A 19,507-nucleotide genomic window follows, 5' to 3' on the forward strand; every position below is an offset into this window, starting at 1 on the left:
GGTCTTAGTCCACCACGCTGTAGTACGGATTGGTAGATTTCATTATGTATACGAAAAGCATACACGTTAGCATCAATTTTTGTTTCTAATGCCCGAATACTCAAACGCTACTTAAATATTTAAGATGGCCTCACGGATTTAACATTCGTTATCTTTGAAATTGATATACTGAAACTTCACTTATTTCCTAACCTTCAAATGTTTTTTTATAACTATTTATACGAACAAACAACAAACTTACAAATCACTATAACTATTATATTATGCTCTAAGCAATAACATTTTTATGTTATAAAAACAGAATATGGAAACAGTTTGAATTATGTATTTTACAATATTATTGATTTGTGTATTTGGTACGCACTTTTAAATATTATTTATCTTTATAATTATTTCTTATGTTTACGCGGATGTTAGACGTTAAAATGAAACTATTTTGGGATTTTTTTTCGGAGGTCAGTCACCTCAGTCCCCCCCGTGACCATGAAGGCTGCAAAGTCTTCGAAACGTCGGGAGAAAAGTAAAATATTAAAACTGCGATAAAATTTGTAAAATAGTTTAATTTTAATTATTTATCTTTTTCTTAATAATCTCGGTTCCTTATCATAATTTGCACCGGCCATTCTTAATACTCTGGCTTTTAGTTTTTTCTCTAATGTTTGCCTTTGGCGTCCGTAATATCACAAAATAGCAGAGCAGCGTTTGTTATTATCATATGTAACTACTGGACATAATGAGACTTAACATCTCATGTCTCAGGATGGCGAGCGCAGTGGAATACAAAACAATACTCTGTATTTCAAGCTGGTGTTTCTACTGTTTATGGATCGTATCGCTTACCATCAGGCAAACGGCAAGCTTGTCGCGTCATTCAAACCAAAAAAAAAATGCGATAAGTCTCCAAAAATCATTTAGTATCAAAATCCTCACATTCCCCTTAAAAAATAAATGCCTACATTATATTACTCCTATTTCCAGGTCAAACCGAATCAATTCAGCCCCGCAGCGTGAATCTAGCATTAGACACAATACTAGAGTTTAACGATAAAGAAACAGACCTGCAAATCATTGACAACGTCGAAAAATTCTTGGGTAAAATAAAAAATGTACTCAAAGAAAAAAGTGGAAGAAGATCGATGGATAAAGACTTTAAATTCACCGATTACCTCATTAACTTCTTCGAAATGATCAACAGATATGATGACGATGATTTGGAGGACGTCGTCACCGTCATCGATGATGAAATAAGAAAATATCATTACGCTGGCTGTAAATTTTTCGAATTATTACAAAATAATGATATGAGGAAATTCGTCGGACGAAAATTGAATCAGATTAAAGACAAAACCCCTGATGATCTGAGATATGATATAGAAACAGTCATCGATACTTTAAAAACGGGAGAAGAAGGTATAAAAGAATTTTTAGATTACATCAATTCGTTATACCCTAAAGAGTCTAGAGACAAACTCAAAAACTTCTTAAACAATATTGAACTTTATAAAAGTAAGTCTAAAAGAGCTAATTTAGATCTAATTAAAATTATCAGAGAGGGTCTAAGGAATGCTATATTTGACCATTACACTAACTTGAACGTTAACGCGCGTAAAGATTTCAAAATCAGACTGGAAACGTTTTGGAAAAACTTCATGGACCCTTTTAGACAAGGGCATAAGGTTTGGAATATAAGATATACGGAATTTGACAAACGTGGCAGAGACAAAACTACGAAAGGTACTTCACCAGTCAATCATGTCTTTAATGAGCATACTAATAAAGAAGATGATGGAAACAATCTTCAGTTTAATACTGTAAAGTATTTCGAAAATTCAAAAGTTACAACTCCTGAAGTTATGGAAGTTAAATTCGATTCTAAAGATTTATTGAGAGTAGAATTTCCAAAAATAAATATAAAAGATACTTCTCAAAAACCTACAAACAACAATGAATTAAACTTTAATACCATAAAAGATCGTGACCCGCAAATAAATGTCCCTGGAAAGGAAAAAGTTGATACCCTAGATAAAAGTATCTTTGGTAAATTAAAAGACACTCCAAAGGACGTCGTAAAAGAATTTGAAAAGTCTATCAACCTGAATTTGCCAGACATACCTAAAATGGTAAAAGAGAAGTTTGATTCTATCACAAAAGATAGATTGAAAATCAAAAAAGAAATAAACAAGGATTCAACTATTACAGACACGAAGGACGAAACAACAAAAATACCGCACGAGGAAGTAAAAAAACCGAAGAAAAATAAAATAAAACACAAAAAAGCCAAACGGTTCTCCGTTGTAACAGAATATACAACCGACAAATTCTACGACTCTGAAGAAATATACAATATTAACGATAGGAAAACAACAAAAGTTACAAAAAAGAAAGGTAAAGGTAAAAACAAAAGAAAACATAAAAAAAATACAAAATCAACAGCACGTTCCCGCTTTATGACTTTGTACGTAGAAGAATATACTGGAAAGGTAAAAAAGATAAGAACAAGAGAGAAAACGGCTAAATACAAACACAATACGTGGAAAGACAAAACTAAGAAAACGAGAAGTAAAAATAAAAAAGAAAAAACTAAATACAATACTCATACAGACTCTGATGAATATAATAAAAAGACAACTACAGCTAAGAGGTACAAAGATCTTAGGTAAGTTTGTTTATAGGATTTTAAGTACTTAATGCAATAGAATTTAGGGGTCATCCATTTATCACGTAAGACTCGAAAGTGAAGGGTTCGGAAATAAAATCACGAAATATCAACAGGGTACGCTCAGGGATAAGTATGAGATATAACGTGTATTTATTTTTCATTGATCGCGCAATTTATTCTAAAAATTGTACTAAATAATAATAATAATATCAGCCCTGTATTATATACTTGCCCACTGCTGAGCACGGGCTTCCTCTAGTACTGAGAGGGATTAGGCCTTAGTCCACCACGATGGCCTAGTGCGGATTGGTAGACTTCACACACCTTCGAAATTCCTATAGATAACTTCTCAGATGTGCAGGTTTCCTCACGATGTTTTCCTTCACCGTTAAAGCGAACGATAAATTCAAGTTTGCCCCCTATAACATAAAAAAAATATGTAATAATAATACCATCAAAAGTGAGTCTGTACGGGTAAAAGCGGACTTACAGAGCTGCATAGTCATGGAATAACGACCAAGCTCTTTAAATAAAGTTAAAAAAAGACAGATTAGTGTTCACAGGCTCGACGAGCTTCACCGCTCGGTGTCGAATGCCCTCGCTCCTGGCTTACAGTTGTAGTCTCGGGTGTGAGGGCCGGAAAGTCTCTAGACTTTCAACAATGCATTCCTTACGATGTTGCGCTTTAAAGTCAAACGTTTTTTAGAAATCAAAAAACCAGAATTGTTATTTTATCAGCCAATAATACTATACACACACAACATCACGCATTTATTGCCGAAGGCGTATGTAATGCGCAACCAGGGCATCCACTTTTCGCCAAGTGTGTTCCGTCCCATAATGTGATAGGGCGCGATCCTATCGCCATATCGGGTACTAATTCCAAACTGCGGGCTGATACTGAGCAGAAAAACCCAAATATCATTTTGTCCGACCCGGGATTCGAACTCAGGGCCTCAGAGCGCTGTCGTACTGCGCATGCAGTACAACTACTCCACCGAGGCAGTCGCGAGCATCACCTAGTGTATATATAATTAGCAAATTATTACTAGAAGACCAGGAGGCGTAGCTTAGCTGCAACTATAAAGTAGGATTATATCCTCTTTAGTTTAAAATGGCCAGCTCGCGCGGACCATTGCGTCGTCGATATATATTTTTTTTGGCTGTCATTAATTGTTGGATCGGACGGACGTTCACAATCTTTTCGCTAGCTATCCGGGATTCGAACCCAGGACCGCAGAGCGCTGTCGAACCGCGCATGCAGTACAAATACGTCACCAAGACAGTCTAGTAGTATTGTATACACAAAACTATTAAAACCCTTATTGTTTGTTAGGTAATTAACAGAATATTTCATTTCAGAAACGAAAAACCAACGAAACACCACAAAAAATCCAAAAAATACTCAAAACGATCTGAAACAACTAAAAAGTCTCGTAAATGGTTGAGACTACCAAGAGAGTCTTACGAAGGCATCTCTATAGAATCATTCGAGACTAAATCGTATAGAAAGAATATTGACTTCGACGAATTTCAAAATCGGACTGCAAATATACAAAATATTACTAAATCGACAATTCTAAATACTGCTACAGAAAGAATTGAAGTTACAGCTACAACAGAATTAAATACTTTTGGAACATTAGATTTTTGGCCTGGTACTGGCTTAGAAAAGTCTAATTCTCAAAAGGTCCTTAGTTCTAAAGCTTTCGGAAATGTTACTACCACCCCCAAACCTCTACTAAAAAGTATTGAAAATAATACGTTTGAAAACGGAGAGAAGATATCAAAAAACGGAACGCTCCGGTTGATTGATTTAAAAGTTAACGACTTTGAAATTTCTACCAAACTACCAACTACCAAAAACATGAAGAAAGAAAACAAATTAACTACTAAACAAACGAAAACTACACAAAAACAAAAGGTGACAACAAAGAAAACCAAATTACCTTTAATGATACGACGTAGCATCGGAACATCCGTAAAAAATAAAATTACTACCGTAAAAAAAACTACTACTGCTACTAAAATTACAAATACTACCATTTCTACTAACGTCACAAAACCTATATTCAATTTAGGAGAATATTTGAACCAATCAGAGATTTTAAACACAGCAGATAGAGAAAAGAAAGATAAAATACAAGAAAAGATCTTAAAGGATATGCAACTTATATTTTCTCCGACTGCTACAACTACAAAAGCAACGAAAGTATTTACTGACCCTTTTAACGAAATAGACAAAGCTTTTGACGTGTAATCAATGTGTTTTCATTTATTATGACCAGAGTTCAAAGATTATATTTCTAGTTCTAAAAATTTTTCGCTTATGTGATGGCTGAATAATCTAGCGTGAAATAGCAAAATACCAATGCAAAATATTTTTCATTTTTCCTATATCATGATTTCCCCCTTTTTAATACAAATATTAGCATATTTTCTGTAAATATATTATTTTTGTAGTAATATCTAAGTACGCTGTGACATCTTATCGCACGGACATTTCAAACATAGTACCAATCGGTTATAATTTTTGGAGCATAAATTTGGTCCCGATGTCCAATCTATACCTAACTATATAGTTTAATGTCTCTTATTTTGACCTTGGTACAAAAATGGAGAGCAATTTGTGTGTTTTTTTAAATAGCATAAACAAAGGTAACATACATAAGAAAGATGAAACTTGCTATTAAATGCTGAGAAAAATCTAAAATTTTCTTCAATTCTTTTTTATTAAACGAGCAAAAATTGATGGAATTATTGAAACACGTAAAACAAATATATAAATCGATCCAATGATTAAAGAGTTCAGTTACACATAATTATATAGGTCTATGAAGCAATATATTTTTTATATTTATGCAAAAAATAACAGCTGCCTGCTAAATTCTTGTTCATCAAACGCGCGAAATTAAAATAGTAGTTAAATCTTTAGACATTTTCCATTTTTTTGCGTATGAACAACGTATTAGTTAATTTATAAAAAATATGTATGAAATCAGTTGTCTTTCTCAAATTATGAGTGAAATAGAGATTCATATATGATATGATAGATTATAGTACTTAAAACAAATCAATGGCAATTTTTTTTTTTGGGTACTGCTGTGTTATCTGTGTACAAGCGATCCCCCGGCTTAGCAACCACGGCAGCCCCATGATGAGTTGGTGGGCCCTACCACTATCACTGGAGGCGCGGCAGCCTGCAGCTAAACGGTCTTAGGGCCCGGGAGGAAGAAAGGAGGGGATAGAGGGAAGGAAGAGAAGAGGAAGGAGTAGGAGTTCTTAGGATGGTTGGAAGGAAGGGAAATGTTCACGAACCCTTAGACAGACCTCACTGTGAATTTAGCAACCATGAGATATACACACGAGCTGTGCGCCTAAGGTCGCGGCAAATGTGCCCTCATGCATGGGCGTGCATTTGGTGCGGAGACCAAGCGCACAAGAATTGCCACGGGGGGGATGCAATATTTAACGCGCATTTTGGCGTGAATTCCTTCGTCGGTATACATTACTTGATCGACAAATGTTTCACGCAATAACAACAAAATTAGTTTAACTATCAGTTAAGTAATTGGAGTAATTACAATATAAATTAAATCAAGTAGTTTATCAAATATGTACGTTGTTATTGTGATTTCTAATATTTAGTACGCGGTATGTTAGTTCTATGTAAAACCGGTGTGGAACGGACTGCCGAGACGCATGTCTGCAGATTCATAACCCAAGGGCACACCTCTCTGAGTTTTCTAAAATAATGTGTGTATTCTTTGTAAATTATCGCTTGCTTTAACGGTGAAGGAAAACATTGTGAGGAAACCTGCATACCTGAGAAGTTCTCTATAGAAGTGAGGGTGTGTGTAGTCTGCCCGCTCTACAGCGTGGTGGACTAAGGCCTAATCCCCCTCAGTAGGAGGCCTGTGCCCCGCAATGGCAATGGGACAGTATATAATACACATTGATTCTATACTCTTTACATCATGCATTGTAGTTTATACCTTAAACTAATTTTGAATAGAGCAACACCAGAGTTTCTAGCCCTTTCTCTGGTGAGAACTGCACGAACTGGTGGTAGTTAATATAAAGGAATTTAAAAAAAGTAACATTTTACAGGTTCAAATAATGATTTCATTACATATGACGCATTTTATGGAAAAAAAAGTTTGGAAACCTCTGGACTCTAAGCCATTTCAAGAGCATTATATTTTCACTTTCCATATTATTTTCTATCCTTGGTCAGAAAGTTGTCTATGATAAACCCAGGTCCAAGAAAATTGGAAAAACTCCTTCCCACACAAGCATTCAAGACCTTAACGACTAAATCAAGAAAAATAAACACCCAACTCGATACAGACGAATAGCCAATAATCCAAACAAGCAATTTAATCACAGGATAAAACCAATTTTACCATTATAATATAATGAACGCCTTACTAAGAAATTAGTTAGTTGTGTTAACATTACGAAAAGCATGGATCGACTCGTGCTTGCTATATTTACGGTGCGACTTGTAGGGGGGGCGTATTACAACACCTTTACTGGAGAGGTGTTGCCCAAGGACACGGCCTTGCAGATGGAAGCGATGAGGCTGGTCCCGTAAGTAACTTTATTAATAGCTAGCTTTTACTATTTAGCGGCGTAAAGGTAGACACAGACCTGGATTAAGGTATAGGCTACTTTTATTCCAGTAATTTGCTTGTGTAGGAAATAAATGGATTTTGAACCAGATTTTTTAGTGGATGGCACTGGCGTGACGCAGTCTTTTAAAGACTTTTGTAGCGGGATTCTTTGCACTCGAGCAAAGTTACGAGCAGGGCAAAAGTAACTAATAAAAATGCTAATCTACCATGCACACACCGAACAAACATGGCGAGAAGTGAGCACACTACTTGCATTCCGTCCTCCCGCTTTTAGAATAAAAAGCACAAGTGTCTAATTGACGATATATAGCGTCATTTTGACATTGCGTTAGTAAATGAAACCCTCAGAACAAGAACAATCTTGTCAATGTTCTGAGATGAAACCACATACTCGTCTTCACTTCTGTTGTAATTGTGCCAAAAATCATCCATTAATAACGAATATGTTCTTAAAAAACCTTGGTTTAAGTTTTCTGAATTTTTAAATATTTTATCGTTTAGTGCGAGTATGCTTGAGTGTATTTCCGACTGAAAGTATGACGTTGCTACAACAAATTCTTTTAGAGTAATACTAGTGGCATTAAGGCGTGTAATTATAAATTACCTTTTAATTAATATTTATATTTACGGCTCAAATATCTTAATAAAAAGTGTTATTTTCAAGTAGATAAGTATGTGATTTCATTTTGCACCGCAAAGTCAAAATGACTGAATTAACAACAATAATAAATAACAGTCTTTGCTATGTTAAAAATGGACGGAATAATTTTATAATGATTCGTTCGTCCGCAGTTTTCACTCATCCATTACAAACAATTACTTATCATTTTGAGCTCAAGGACAGAATAATGTATTACGAATTGTTACATAATTTAATGTGGAAGCGCGCTGTATCGGTAAATGAAGGAGTCAACAGCGACATCTATGATCGTGTTTTTGAGTTTGTCGGAGTAAAGTGACAGTTGAAGCGATGCTAAAAGTACAGGAATTTAAAATAGTTCATTTCTAAAGTACGAAATATAACTATTTTGTTGATTCTACTTTTAATGTACAATTTGTTTTTATTAAAAAAAATTGTATAATTATAAAATGTAGGTAGATATTGTAACTCTGACTTTCCGGACTACCAACACTTCAGGTGTGACTGTGAAGGCTGCAAAGTGTTCGAAACGTTGGAATAAAATCATTTCTGCCTGTCCAAACGCGAAAAAATCAAAAACCACCCAACGGATTTGGTCAGGAGATATTTTGAGACATAGGCTACATACAGGAAAAATTACACGAGACTAACCCTAAGCAATAAAAATATATATGTTTTTTATTGCTTTGAATGATGAGACGAGCTTGCCGTTCGCCTGATAGTAAGCGATACGATCCATAAACAGTAGAAACACCAACACCTTGAATTACAGTTGTTTGGTATTCCACTGCGCTCGCTATCCTGAGACATGAGATATTAAGTCTCATTATATCCAGTAGTTACACTGGCTACAATGTTCAAACCTACAACAGTGACTACACACTATTTGGCGACAGAAATAAACATTGCGGTGGTACCTACCGGGGACTTTCACATAAGAGAGATCTACCACCAATTTTCCAGATGGTGCGCAATAGAGATCGCGGACTGCAACCCGCACGAACCACGACGTATGGACGGTTCTTGCAACAACCTCAAATATCCGTCGAGAGGCGCCCAACTCACTCCATACTCGAGGATGCTGCCGCCGCAGTATGGCGCTGATGGTGGCATCAGGCCGGCTAAGTCTGGAAATCCGCTGCCAAACGCTAGGGCGCTGCGGGTCGCTATTATGTCTGATGGCAGAGCTGGTGAGATGTTTTTATTTATTTCTATTTTAAAGGTACTATACAATACAATAAAAAACAGCAGCGATAGCCTAGTTGGTTGTGGAACGGACTGTCGAGACGAATATCCGCAGGTACAAAATCCAAACACACCTCTGACTTTACTAAAAATGATGTGTGTATTCTTTGTGAATTATCACTTGCTTTAACGGTGAAGGAACACATCGTGAAAAACCTGCATACCTGAGAAGTTCTCTATAGGAATTTCGAAGGTGTGTGAAGTCTACCCGCACTAGGCCAGCGTGGTGGACTAAGGCCTAATCCCTCTCAGTAGTAGAGGAGGCCCGTGCTCAGCAGTGGGCAAGTATATAATACAGGGCTGATATTATTACAATACAATACAATAGTGACTATAATTTATTATTATTACATAAGCTCCCTCGACTCGGTGGCGTAGTTGAACTGCATGCGGTACAGCAGCGCTCTGGGGTCCTGGGTTCGAATCATGGGTCAGGCAAAGTGATATTTGGGTTTTTCTCCTCAGTACCAGCCCGGAGTCTGGAATTTGTACCCGATATAGATATAGGCTCGCCCCCCTATCATGTCATGGAAGGGAACACATTTGCTGAATAGTGAATGCCCTGGTTGCACCTCTACATAGCCCTTCGGGGATATTACGTGATAATGTGTGTGAATTACATAAGCGATCGATATGAATTCCGTCAGAGTATGAAAATATATCATTTGGACTAAGCATGGAGCACACGCAGCGCACGCGTCAATGAAAAATGGGTCAAAAAGGCGAGAGAGTGTGTTAAATATCGTGTGGCAGTTATTCGCATCTCCACATTTGAAACGTCTTCAAATCTTATTTAGTAAGAATGTCTTTACAGCCAGCAGTCGCTTCACCAACATGGTTCCGAACTACAACGTGTTCATCACCGGAGACATCACTTCGGTCCACGACACGGCCAACTACGTGGCAGTCACCACCACTTGCTGTCTACCAGGTACACAAGTCAAAACTTAAATATTTAACGTTTGATTACATAATTGATTACATCGCCATCTAGTCAACTTCACTGGAACTACAAGATAAATATCGACAATTAGGAAATAATGCCTAATAGTCACACTAGATGGCGATATACAATCCTGAATTGCGGTAGCAGTTTCGGTTTGCGGTACCCTCTGAACTGGAACCGTCGGAGAGCCTGCGACCGGTTAGGTAACATCTACCTAACTAGGGATCTGTCCTTTCCATAATTCCTGAGAAATTTCATGATTCCTGAGAGAGTTGTGTAGTCATATAAAAATTTTAATTAATTTATTCCTTATTTCACGAGCCTATAAATGAACTGCTCTAAAGTTTAAACTTTTTTTTTTCTCTTCTCACTTTAACATGTACTGTAGTCTTTACCCTAAACTGATTGAAAAGAGCAACACCAGAGTTTCTTGCCCGTTCTTCTCTGGTGAAAACTGCTTTCCGCACTGGTGGTAGAGTTAATATTGACGGAATCTAAATAATGTATAACATTTTACAGATTCAAATAAATCATTTCATTTCATTTCATAAAAATCGGCAACTATCAGTTCCTCTACAGTGGCAGTTACCTACGCGCCGCTACAAACATAAAAACACGGATTGGAAAATATAAAACATTGCTAGTGTTTAAATAAGATCTTATAAAATCATACACAGGGTCATTTTGAAATTGTGTTGGGTATAAAGTTAAATTATTGTTTAGATTGTACTGGGATTTTAAGTCGACTCTTTTCGGGTTAAGTTAAAAACTTTACGAGACCTAATATTGACTGGTTTACAATAGGGTTACGTAAAAAAATAGGCATTTGAATTAATCAGCAATATTTAACGATTAACAGGTGGCAGACAAGACCCTCGCTGCTTGCCGATAGAAGTACCTCCAAACGACGTCCACCTCAGAAGAACTGACATCCGCTGCCTCAATCTAACACGAGCTATCACTTACCAACGATTGGGCTGTGTGGCCTCGTCTATTTCGCCAGAGAGGGTAAGTAGAAGAGAAGTGGGATATGAATTGCATGCTTATCATAAGCGGGGCCTTGAGGGGGTCGTGGAGCGAGCAGGGCGAGGCTGTTCACTCAGATGAGAAGATTCTAAAATCATGCGATCCCGACATTGGCGATAATGCGGGGGGTTGATGTCCCACTGTCGTAGACGCCAAGACAATTCTTCTTGGTTCAGGAGCCTTTTTAGTCATTAAATATTGAGCCGGGCTGTAAGATCATCGCGCAGGAACGGGTCTATGCAGCTGTCTTAGTGCAGCAAGACATGAGGCCCTTTCAGATGCGCCGAAGAAGGCCATAGTGAGTTTTAGTCGGTATGCCAGTGTAAAGTGTAGGCTTAGGGACTTGATCCAATACTCACTCGGGTGATACTATACTCCCAAGCGTCGACATTGGGCCGCAAGACCAGTAAAGTTAACAGAAACGTTCCACTCATCCCCCAAGTGATGGTAGCAATAAGGAGTATTTTCCAACAAAAGAAAGGTACGTTGACCGAAGACTTAGCTAAAATAGAACTAGGTTATTTTGCCGTATGTATAAAAAAATCCAAACCTCCAGATCAACACAGCGGCGCCGATGCTAGAGATGTCGATAGTGTACGGCCACGACGGGCGAGGCGCGGCGGAGGGGCGGGAGTACGCGGGCGGGAGACTGAGAGCTGAACTCCTGAAGGGCAGGGAGTGGCCTCCGACAGGCGCCGGGTTCTGCGTGAACAACGAACCGCCGAGAGAGACGCGGTGTCATGATTCACGTACGTTACTTTCTTACTAACAACCAATAAATAAAGATTAAAAAAAAAAAAAAAAAAAAAACCAATTACTTATGAACTTACTTACTCCGACGGCTCGGCGATCTAAAGTCAGTCTTAGCCTTCAGAGTCATCTATTATCAATATCGTCAACTGCAATACTGCCGCGCTAAGCGCAAAAGCGGTATGTCAGGGAAACCTTATTTCACGATAATTGAAGTTTTGTAAATACAGTTTTGTATGTAAAACTGAGATAGAGAAATTCTCAGGGCTTCGAGTGCCTAAATCAATCACCCGAAAGTCCGGTGTGTTTGTATAAGCTGGCCCTCTCCAGGTTAACAAACGTAGTAAGGTAAAAAATAAAAGAGAAACTCTTTTAAGGTTGTTTTTTAACAAGTTCTAAAGAAGATACCGTTATTTATGTAAGTTAATTGGATGGGTATTTCTTTAAGCTATCTGATGACATAAAAATCAAGATTTTGATTATTTGTGAGATACCGCTTTTGAGCTTACCATGGCAGAGTAGTAGAAATTAAAGTTAGTTTTTAACAGAATACAAACGTCATTTAAGGTTGACAGTCGGAAACTTATTTTTTTTTACAGATGTCGCTTTTAAACCTTTTGCTAAAGAGACTGAAAAGGAAAGATCTACGAACATTCAAATTTTTTCTAACTTTTATTTACAGGTACCGTTTTGTAAATATTTAGTTACCAGAGAGACTACCAAGACATATAAAAGGAAAGATTTTTTAAGAACTTTCCAAATTGCTTCCAACTTTCATTAATAGATGTCGTTTTTTAAACCTTCAGCTACCAACAGATTAAAAAAGAACGAATTTTGTGTTACATTCTAAATAGTTTCTAAGTTACATTAAGAGATGTCGCTTTATAAAATTACAGCTACCAATAGTTTGATTTTTAAGTTTTATTTCAGCTACCGGCGGCTCGAACTCTGTCCTCGGTCTAAACGTTCTTTTCCTATGGCTATACCGCAACCATAACGCTATAGCTCGGAAGCTGGAAGCCCTCAATCCGTGCTGGGACGATAATATGCTGTTCTACACAGCGAAGGAGATCAACATCGCGATGTATCTTCAAATTATGTATTACGAAATGATGCCGATTTTGTTAGGTATTTTATTATTTTTATATTATAACTAGCTGACCCGACAGACGTTGTCCCGTCTTAACTATGAATTTGCAGCGCGCATTCTATCAATCGCTGACAGTTATATAAAATTAATATTTTCGTTAAATTTTCTAATTTTTCGCGCAATTTTTAGATTTTTTTCGCTCATAAGAACCTTCTGACGATAACAAACACAAAAAATAGGGAAATCAGTCCAGCCGTTCACGCGTGATGACATGACCAAGGGAAATAGGGATTAATGTTTACATACATAGATAATAAAACACAACTCTGAGGTCCTCGTTCAAATCCAGATCGAGCTGTGATATTGGATTTTTCTGTTCATTGAAATATGTACCCGATACGCCGTAAGGCTCGACTTCTACCAAGAGACGAAATACATTCACCGTAAATGAGTGCACTGGTTATAGCCCTTTCTACCCCCTTCGAGGGTAAAACGCGTGACTGTTTATCATTAAAATCGAAGAGTTGAAAAGTCTCAGCAAAATCTTTTTCCTACGTTCAGGTAAAGAGTTCCTCCTCCGAAACCAAGTGATCTACGACACCCAGGGCCACGTGGACGACTACGACCACGAGCTCGAGCCGCGTGTCTCCATCGAATACGTGATAGGCACCAGATGGTTCCACACCATGCAGGAGGGACGGTTGAAGTGAGTTGATCCAATGCTTGCAGGATAATCTATTAGCCTTTCTTTATTGCTTTGAATGACGAGTCGAGCTTGCCGTTCGCCTGATAAGCGTTACGATCCATAAACAGTAGAAATACCAACACCTTGAATTACAAATTGTTTGGTATTCCACTGCGCTCGCCTGAGACATGAGATGTTAAGTCTTATGTGCAGTATTTACACTAGCTATAATGTCCTTCAAACCTTAACAACAGTGACTACACACTGGTTGGGTGCAGAACATAGACATTGCGGTGGTACCTACCCAGGCGGACTCTCACATATGAGAGACCTACCACAAATAGTAAACAATATAGTGTAGAAGCAATACTAGATAGCCCCTTTTTATACGCATTTATAATCCTCCTGATGATGAGTATAATAGAGTCCACATAGACTATCGACTGACCTGCAATGATTTCCGTTTGCTATTCGACAAAATTATGTCCATATTTGAAACCGGATATACAAATCTTTAGGTCACGGCTGTAATTTCAACAATATTCAGGTTAGATACGATACTAGGAACATTGGCGCCTTCTGTATAAGGTTTTGCCTTAGGTGGCCGCCTGGCTTGCCTAACCCTAAACATTACATTTTTAATGACTCGCTTCCTATCTTCAAAAAGAAAATATTGAACTCGCTTGTTGAAACCTAAATCTGGTTTTATATTCAGTCTTATATAGAATATACTGCACTTATGGTGCAGCCAATTGTTTATTGTTATGTACAAGTTCATGCTGTGACAGCCTGTAATTAACAGCACTGCGGCAATTACTTACTGAATTGTTAAAAAACTATGTAAGGTGTATGTTTCGTTGGCTGTTCAAATAAATAAATAAACTTCGCCTAGTGTATCTTCCCATACCAACCTGTAGTCCTTCCACAGACTTTACACCCACGACGGGCGCCTCTACAGGGAACTTGCTGCTGTCGACTTCACTCTTCGCACTGGAGCTCTTCCCGTTAACAGAACTCTGGAGGGAATCACTCAAGGCACCTTCCGGCAGCCGTGTGCTGCTGTGGACGGCGTTGTGGATCCTGACGTGAGGAATTTACCAAGTTATTAACTGCTAATAATGCAACGGCGATAGCCTAGTTGGGTGTGGAACGGAAAGCCGAGGCGAATGTCCGCTGGTTAAAACACGTAGGGCACACACTTCTAACTTTTCTAAAGTTGTGTGTATATAATCTTTGTGAATTTTCGCTTGCTTAAGCGGTGAAGGAAAACATCTTGAAGGAATTTGAACCTGTGAAGTTCTTTATAGGAATTTTGAGGGTACGTGAAGTCTGCCCGCACTACAGCGTGGTGGACTAAGGCCTAATCCCTCTCAGTAGTAGAGGCTCGTGCAGCAGTGGGATAGTATATAATACAGGGCTAATATTATAATGCAACGGTTTAGACTGCTACAATCTAAATGTAGTTAATAACACTTTTGTGGGTGAATGGTTAGTCTTCACCTATCAATGAAATACCTAAACTTTTTACGTAGACAAAACCAACTTAGTTAATGTTTACACTTTAGTTCAGAAGATACCCAGAAGTAAGACATACCGAGAAACCTGCTACTATGTTCTGAACAGTTTTTGTTATTACAGGTTGGAGAAAGAATTCTGGGTCGTCTTCAGCGAGCCTCTGATGTCCTAGCGAGTGATATCATGAAGGGCAGGGACGCTGGACTACCTCCATACAATGAATATAGACATATTTGCGATCTGCCGAGGATCAAGAAGTTTAAAGATCTGCTAGAATGGATGGAGCCAGAGGTAATGTATAATGGATTAAGATTTGCCTGATGCTTACAAGTATCGAAGAAAATGGAGTTGCTGAATTATAATGTTAATAATGTATTTGTATTGTTGTATTTAAATATACAACTCTTTGAAATTTGAAAATGGTGGTAAGTTTGAAAAATGGTGGTAGGTCTCTCATATGTGAGTCCGTCTGGGTAGGTACCGCTGCCATGGCTATTTCTGCCGGCAAGCAGTATATAGTCACTGTTGTTACGGTTTGAACATTGTAGCCAGTGTAACTACTAGACATAAGACTCAACATCTCATGTCTCAGGCGAGCGCAGTGGAATACCAAATAATACTTTGTAATTCAAGGTGTTGGTGTTTCTACTGTTTATGGATCGTATCGCTTACCATCAGGCGAACGGCAAGCCCGTCTCATAATCCAAAACAATAAAAAAAATATCATTTCAACCATACCCCAAACCGTATTACGGGTCCTATCCTGACAGTGGTGACATTTATTCCAATCATTTCTGTCTTTTAAGTTAGAAGATTGAAATGGCAAAGACTGGCCACATATGTCGAGGAACAGATAACCGCTCGAGTAAGCGTCTTCTGTAGTGGAGACCGCGTCTGGCAAACGTAGCGTGGGATAACATTTGGCCAGATGGCGGGACTTGCACAAGAGGGTAACGGCTGGACGCATAAAGCAGCAGACCGGGCTCTCTGGCGTACCTTTGGAGAGGCCTATGTCCAGCAGTGTCCAGTTTTGAGATGTGGTACTGGACGAAGATGCGGCTTATAAGCTGGACGGCGCGACGAACTAATGTTTCTATACTCACGCAACTCAGAATCACTAATAGACTCTATACCATCTTCCTCAAACGAGTGCTTGAGTACTTTGGACATATTGCAAGGAAGAAGAGCGACAACTTGGAGAAACTGATCACCGGCAAAGTAGAGGGCAAAAGAGCACGTGGACGCAACCTAATACGATAGTCCGATCAGATCCACACCACACTTGATTTATCTGTATACGACGCAATACAGATGGGCAACAGTCGGCTCGATGGCGTGATATTATACAGCGGAAGCTTGTGAGAGGTGGTCACGACCCTCAGAACTGAGGAGAACGCAAGGAAGGATGTCCAGCAGTAGACTGCACGGGCTGATAATGATTCGTTTCCCTTTTCTTAGCAAGTGGAAGGCATGGCGATGATGTACGAGTCTCCCGAGGACATCGAGCTGTACCCGGCGCTGTTGGCGGAGCGCGCACTGCCCGGCGCGGCGCTCGGGCCCACGCTCGCCTGCCTCATGGCGAGCCAGCTGCTGCGGTGGAGGCGCGCTGATCGCTTCTGGTATGAGAACACGGTGCATCCTGGAGCGTTCACTGAAGGTAACGTGATGCTGTTATTCATCGGAACGTAATATACTTAAGTCTTATTAAAGTTTTTTTATACGGGAACTGCTAAGTGACCTCGCTGTTGCTGTGAGCAGATTGGATGGTGTCGTTTGATAAGAGATGATTATAGCTTAGTCGACACAATGACGGCCAGCAGTTGTAGTACTAACATACTCTTGCGTGGAGACTACAATTTTCAAAATTGTCAAAACTTTTATCGCTAAAACTTATAAAAAACATATTTTTCAAAAACAAATCGCACGAAACAAATCATTCTATACTTAAACTACCGAAGCTTGCTTTTACCCCAGTCTAACTTCTCTTACAGAACAACTGCTAGAGATAAGAAAGGCAACTCTCTCGAGGATCATATGTGACCACGGGGAGGAAGTCCATGAAATACAACCCAACGCGTTTCTGCTTGCTGGACATGGGTAAGAGACGGTATCAGCCTAAAGCTTAATTCCCGAAGTGATCCGGGTTGACCCCCAAAGGTCCACGGGAGACTTGACAGGAGTCTACGTTGGCATGACTAAAAATGGGGGTTCACAATTCGTAAGCGAAATTCCACGAAAATGTATCTGGTTTGATAGTAAAGTACTAAAATGTTGACTTGACTTCATCTATCAATGTAGGCAGATAATATTGATAGGGGTCGTAAGAGGCACGATAACCCCAATATAATTGTCTAGACGCCCCCCACGATGGCTGGACAGTAGGTGTATAGCAGTTTCCTGCGAAACCTAAAAAAAAGTCCACCGGAACCAGCAAAATGCTTAAAGGGGTCTATGAGAAAAAAAGTTTGGGAACCTCCGACCTAAAGCCTCAATTAGACAGAGAAGTTTTCTCACCTCGCACTCGCGTTTATTGAAGGAGCGGCTAAGCGCTTGAAGCGGGAGAGGAGGGAGGAGGGGGTTGCAAAGATCTACACTAGTACTCTCCTGTCGAAAATAAAATACTTTTTATGAAGTCAGTAAATAAATTGTGACAATGTTAACTGTCGCCTACGTTCCCTTCGAGGCAATTCTTGTGCGCTCAGACTCCACATTCGTGACCCTAGGCACACAGTCCAGTGTGTATACACTATATATATGGTTGTAACACATTGTGGCCTATAAGGGCGAACATTTCCTGGCCATCTTTCCTCCTCCCATCCTTAGAGGTTTCTTTCTCCTGCACCCACACTTCCTTCCCAGCTATCTCCTCCAAACTTTCCTCCAGATTTTTGCAGTCACTAAGCCGGGGTATTCAGATATCCCATTCGCAGATATCCTCCGGTATTGACTGCGGGGTCCGATACTAAAATAATACTGTTGTCTATACTACCGCTAAGCACAAAAGCGGTATGTTAGGGAAACCTTATTTCGAGATAATCGAAGTTTTGTAAATATAGTTTTATGGTTTTGTATATAAAACTGAGATAGAGAAACTCTTTTAAGGATTTTTAACAAGTTCTAAACAAGAAACCGTTATTTAGGTAAGTTCATTGGATCGGTATTTCTTTAAGTTATCTGACGACATAAAAATCAAGATATTGTTTTTTTTTTTTTGAGATACCGCTTTTGGGCTTCGCACGGTAGAATAGAAGTTATAAATTACGGTTAAGCAGAGGTTATTTTTCAGTAATGAGATGACTGAATGCGTCAACATCCCGTCTCCAAACCTCAACGCTTGGACGGACTCCAGCTGCTCTCGGAAGCAATACATCCAGCAGAAGACTTTCTTCACACCAGACCATGTGGACAGTTACTTTGATTGGTGAAATGTGAGGGTTTTAAAATTATTGTAAGAGATGTTTGTGGATTGATATTTCTTTTTTGATGTTTAAGGCTTGTGGTTTTTCGCCCGATTTAAATCGGGCGAATGATGTTAACATCCTTTGCCTTTTTTGATTATAAAGCAGCTGACCGAACAATCGTCCCGTATTAACTGCTTGTTCTTGTTCTGAGGTATTAACTATGAAATGCAGCGCACATTCTGTCAATCGCTGACAGTTATTTCAAATACCTGATAGTTATGTAAAAGTAATATTGTCGTTAAGTTTTCTAATGTTCCGCTCAACTTCCTTAATCTTTTCTTTCATAAGAACCGTCTGGCAATAATTAACACAACAAATAAATAATTAGCGAAATTGTTCAATCCGTTCACGCGTGAGGCGATGACCAAGGGAAATAGAGATTCATATTTATATATATAGAATTCAGAACAGGGAATGAGCCTGCTTTGGGGATGCCTCATTTGCTTTTTTGTTTTAGTCAATATTGCCAGTACAAGTATTTAGTTCCATATAGATTTTAATTTTCCTGGTCAAGCTATGTTAGCACTAAGTACCTATTATTTTATTACTAAAATGTCTATTCTTAATTGCAGATACCATTTGTCAAATAGAAACAAAACAATCTGCATATTTAGATAATTGTATTTCGATTTTATGGAAACTTCACTTTATAAGTAAAACTAACCTATTTAAATTGAACCTTCAAATATGCAGAGATCTCTTCCAATATTGAGTTTAGTTTTTTCCACCAAACTAGACTACTTATCGCTGTTTAGACTTGAAATTTTAAATTGTTATTAAGAATTATATACAAGTCTTCTCACGATGTGTTTCCATTGACATTAGTACTAAATAACTATGGAAATCGGTTGTT

General features: G+C 38.5%; 4 protein-coding genes across 4 annotated transcripts; all 4 read left to right on the plus strand.

Annotated features, from left to right (window-relative positions):
- Positions 1-321: 321 nt before the first annotated feature.
- Positions 322-2,070, plus strand: LOC115454083. The gene is made up of 3 exons (XM_037444031.1): positions 322-356; positions 979-1,991; positions 2,050-2,070. Exons 1-3 carry the CDS (start codon positions 323-325, stop codon positions 2,068-2,070), a joined length of 1,068 nt encoding a protein of 355 aa, XP_037299928.1. The 5' UTR covers position 322.
- A 43-nt stretch (positions 2,071-2,113) lies between these two features.
- On the plus strand, positions 2,114-4,934 carry LOC119189365. Its single transcript, XM_037438877.1, has 2 exons — positions 2,114-2,656; positions 4,022-4,934. The coding sequence occupies exons 1-2, from the start codon at positions 2,118-2,120 to the stop codon at positions 4,917-4,919; spliced, it is 1,437 nt and encodes a 478-aa protein (XP_037294774.1). The 5' UTR covers positions 2,114-2,117; the 3' UTR covers positions 4,920-4,934.
- A 2,193-nt stretch (positions 4,935-7,127) lies between these two features.
- Positions 7,128-12,599, plus strand: LOC119190930 (peroxidase-like). The gene is made up of 6 exons (XM_037444578.1): positions 7,128-7,252; positions 8,900-9,126; positions 9,996-10,112; positions 10,987-11,135; positions 11,710-11,902; positions 12,586-12,599. Exons 1-6 carry the CDS (start codon positions 7,128-7,130, stop codon positions 12,597-12,599), a joined length of 825 nt encoding a protein of 274 aa, XP_037300475.1.
- Positions 12,503-18,618, plus strand: LOC119191065 (peroxidase-like). The gene is made up of 7 exons (XM_037445121.1): positions 12,503-13,031; positions 13,555-13,699; positions 14,607-14,763; positions 15,317-15,484; positions 16,652-16,850; positions 17,185-17,290; positions 18,480-18,618. Exons 1-7 carry the CDS (start codon positions 12,950-12,952, stop codon positions 18,616-18,618), a joined length of 996 nt encoding a protein of 331 aa, XP_037301018.1. The 5' UTR covers positions 12,503-12,949.
- The last annotated feature ends 889 nt before the right edge of the window (positions 18,619-19,507 follow it).

The sequence above is a fragment of the Manduca sexta genome, chromosome 1 (genome assembly GCF_014839805.1).
Source record: "Manduca sexta isolate Smith_Timp_Sample1 chromosome 1, JHU_Msex_v1.0, whole genome shotgun sequence".
NCBI classification, from domain to species: Eukaryota; Metazoa; Arthropoda; class Insecta; order Lepidoptera; family Sphingidae; genus Manduca; species Manduca sexta.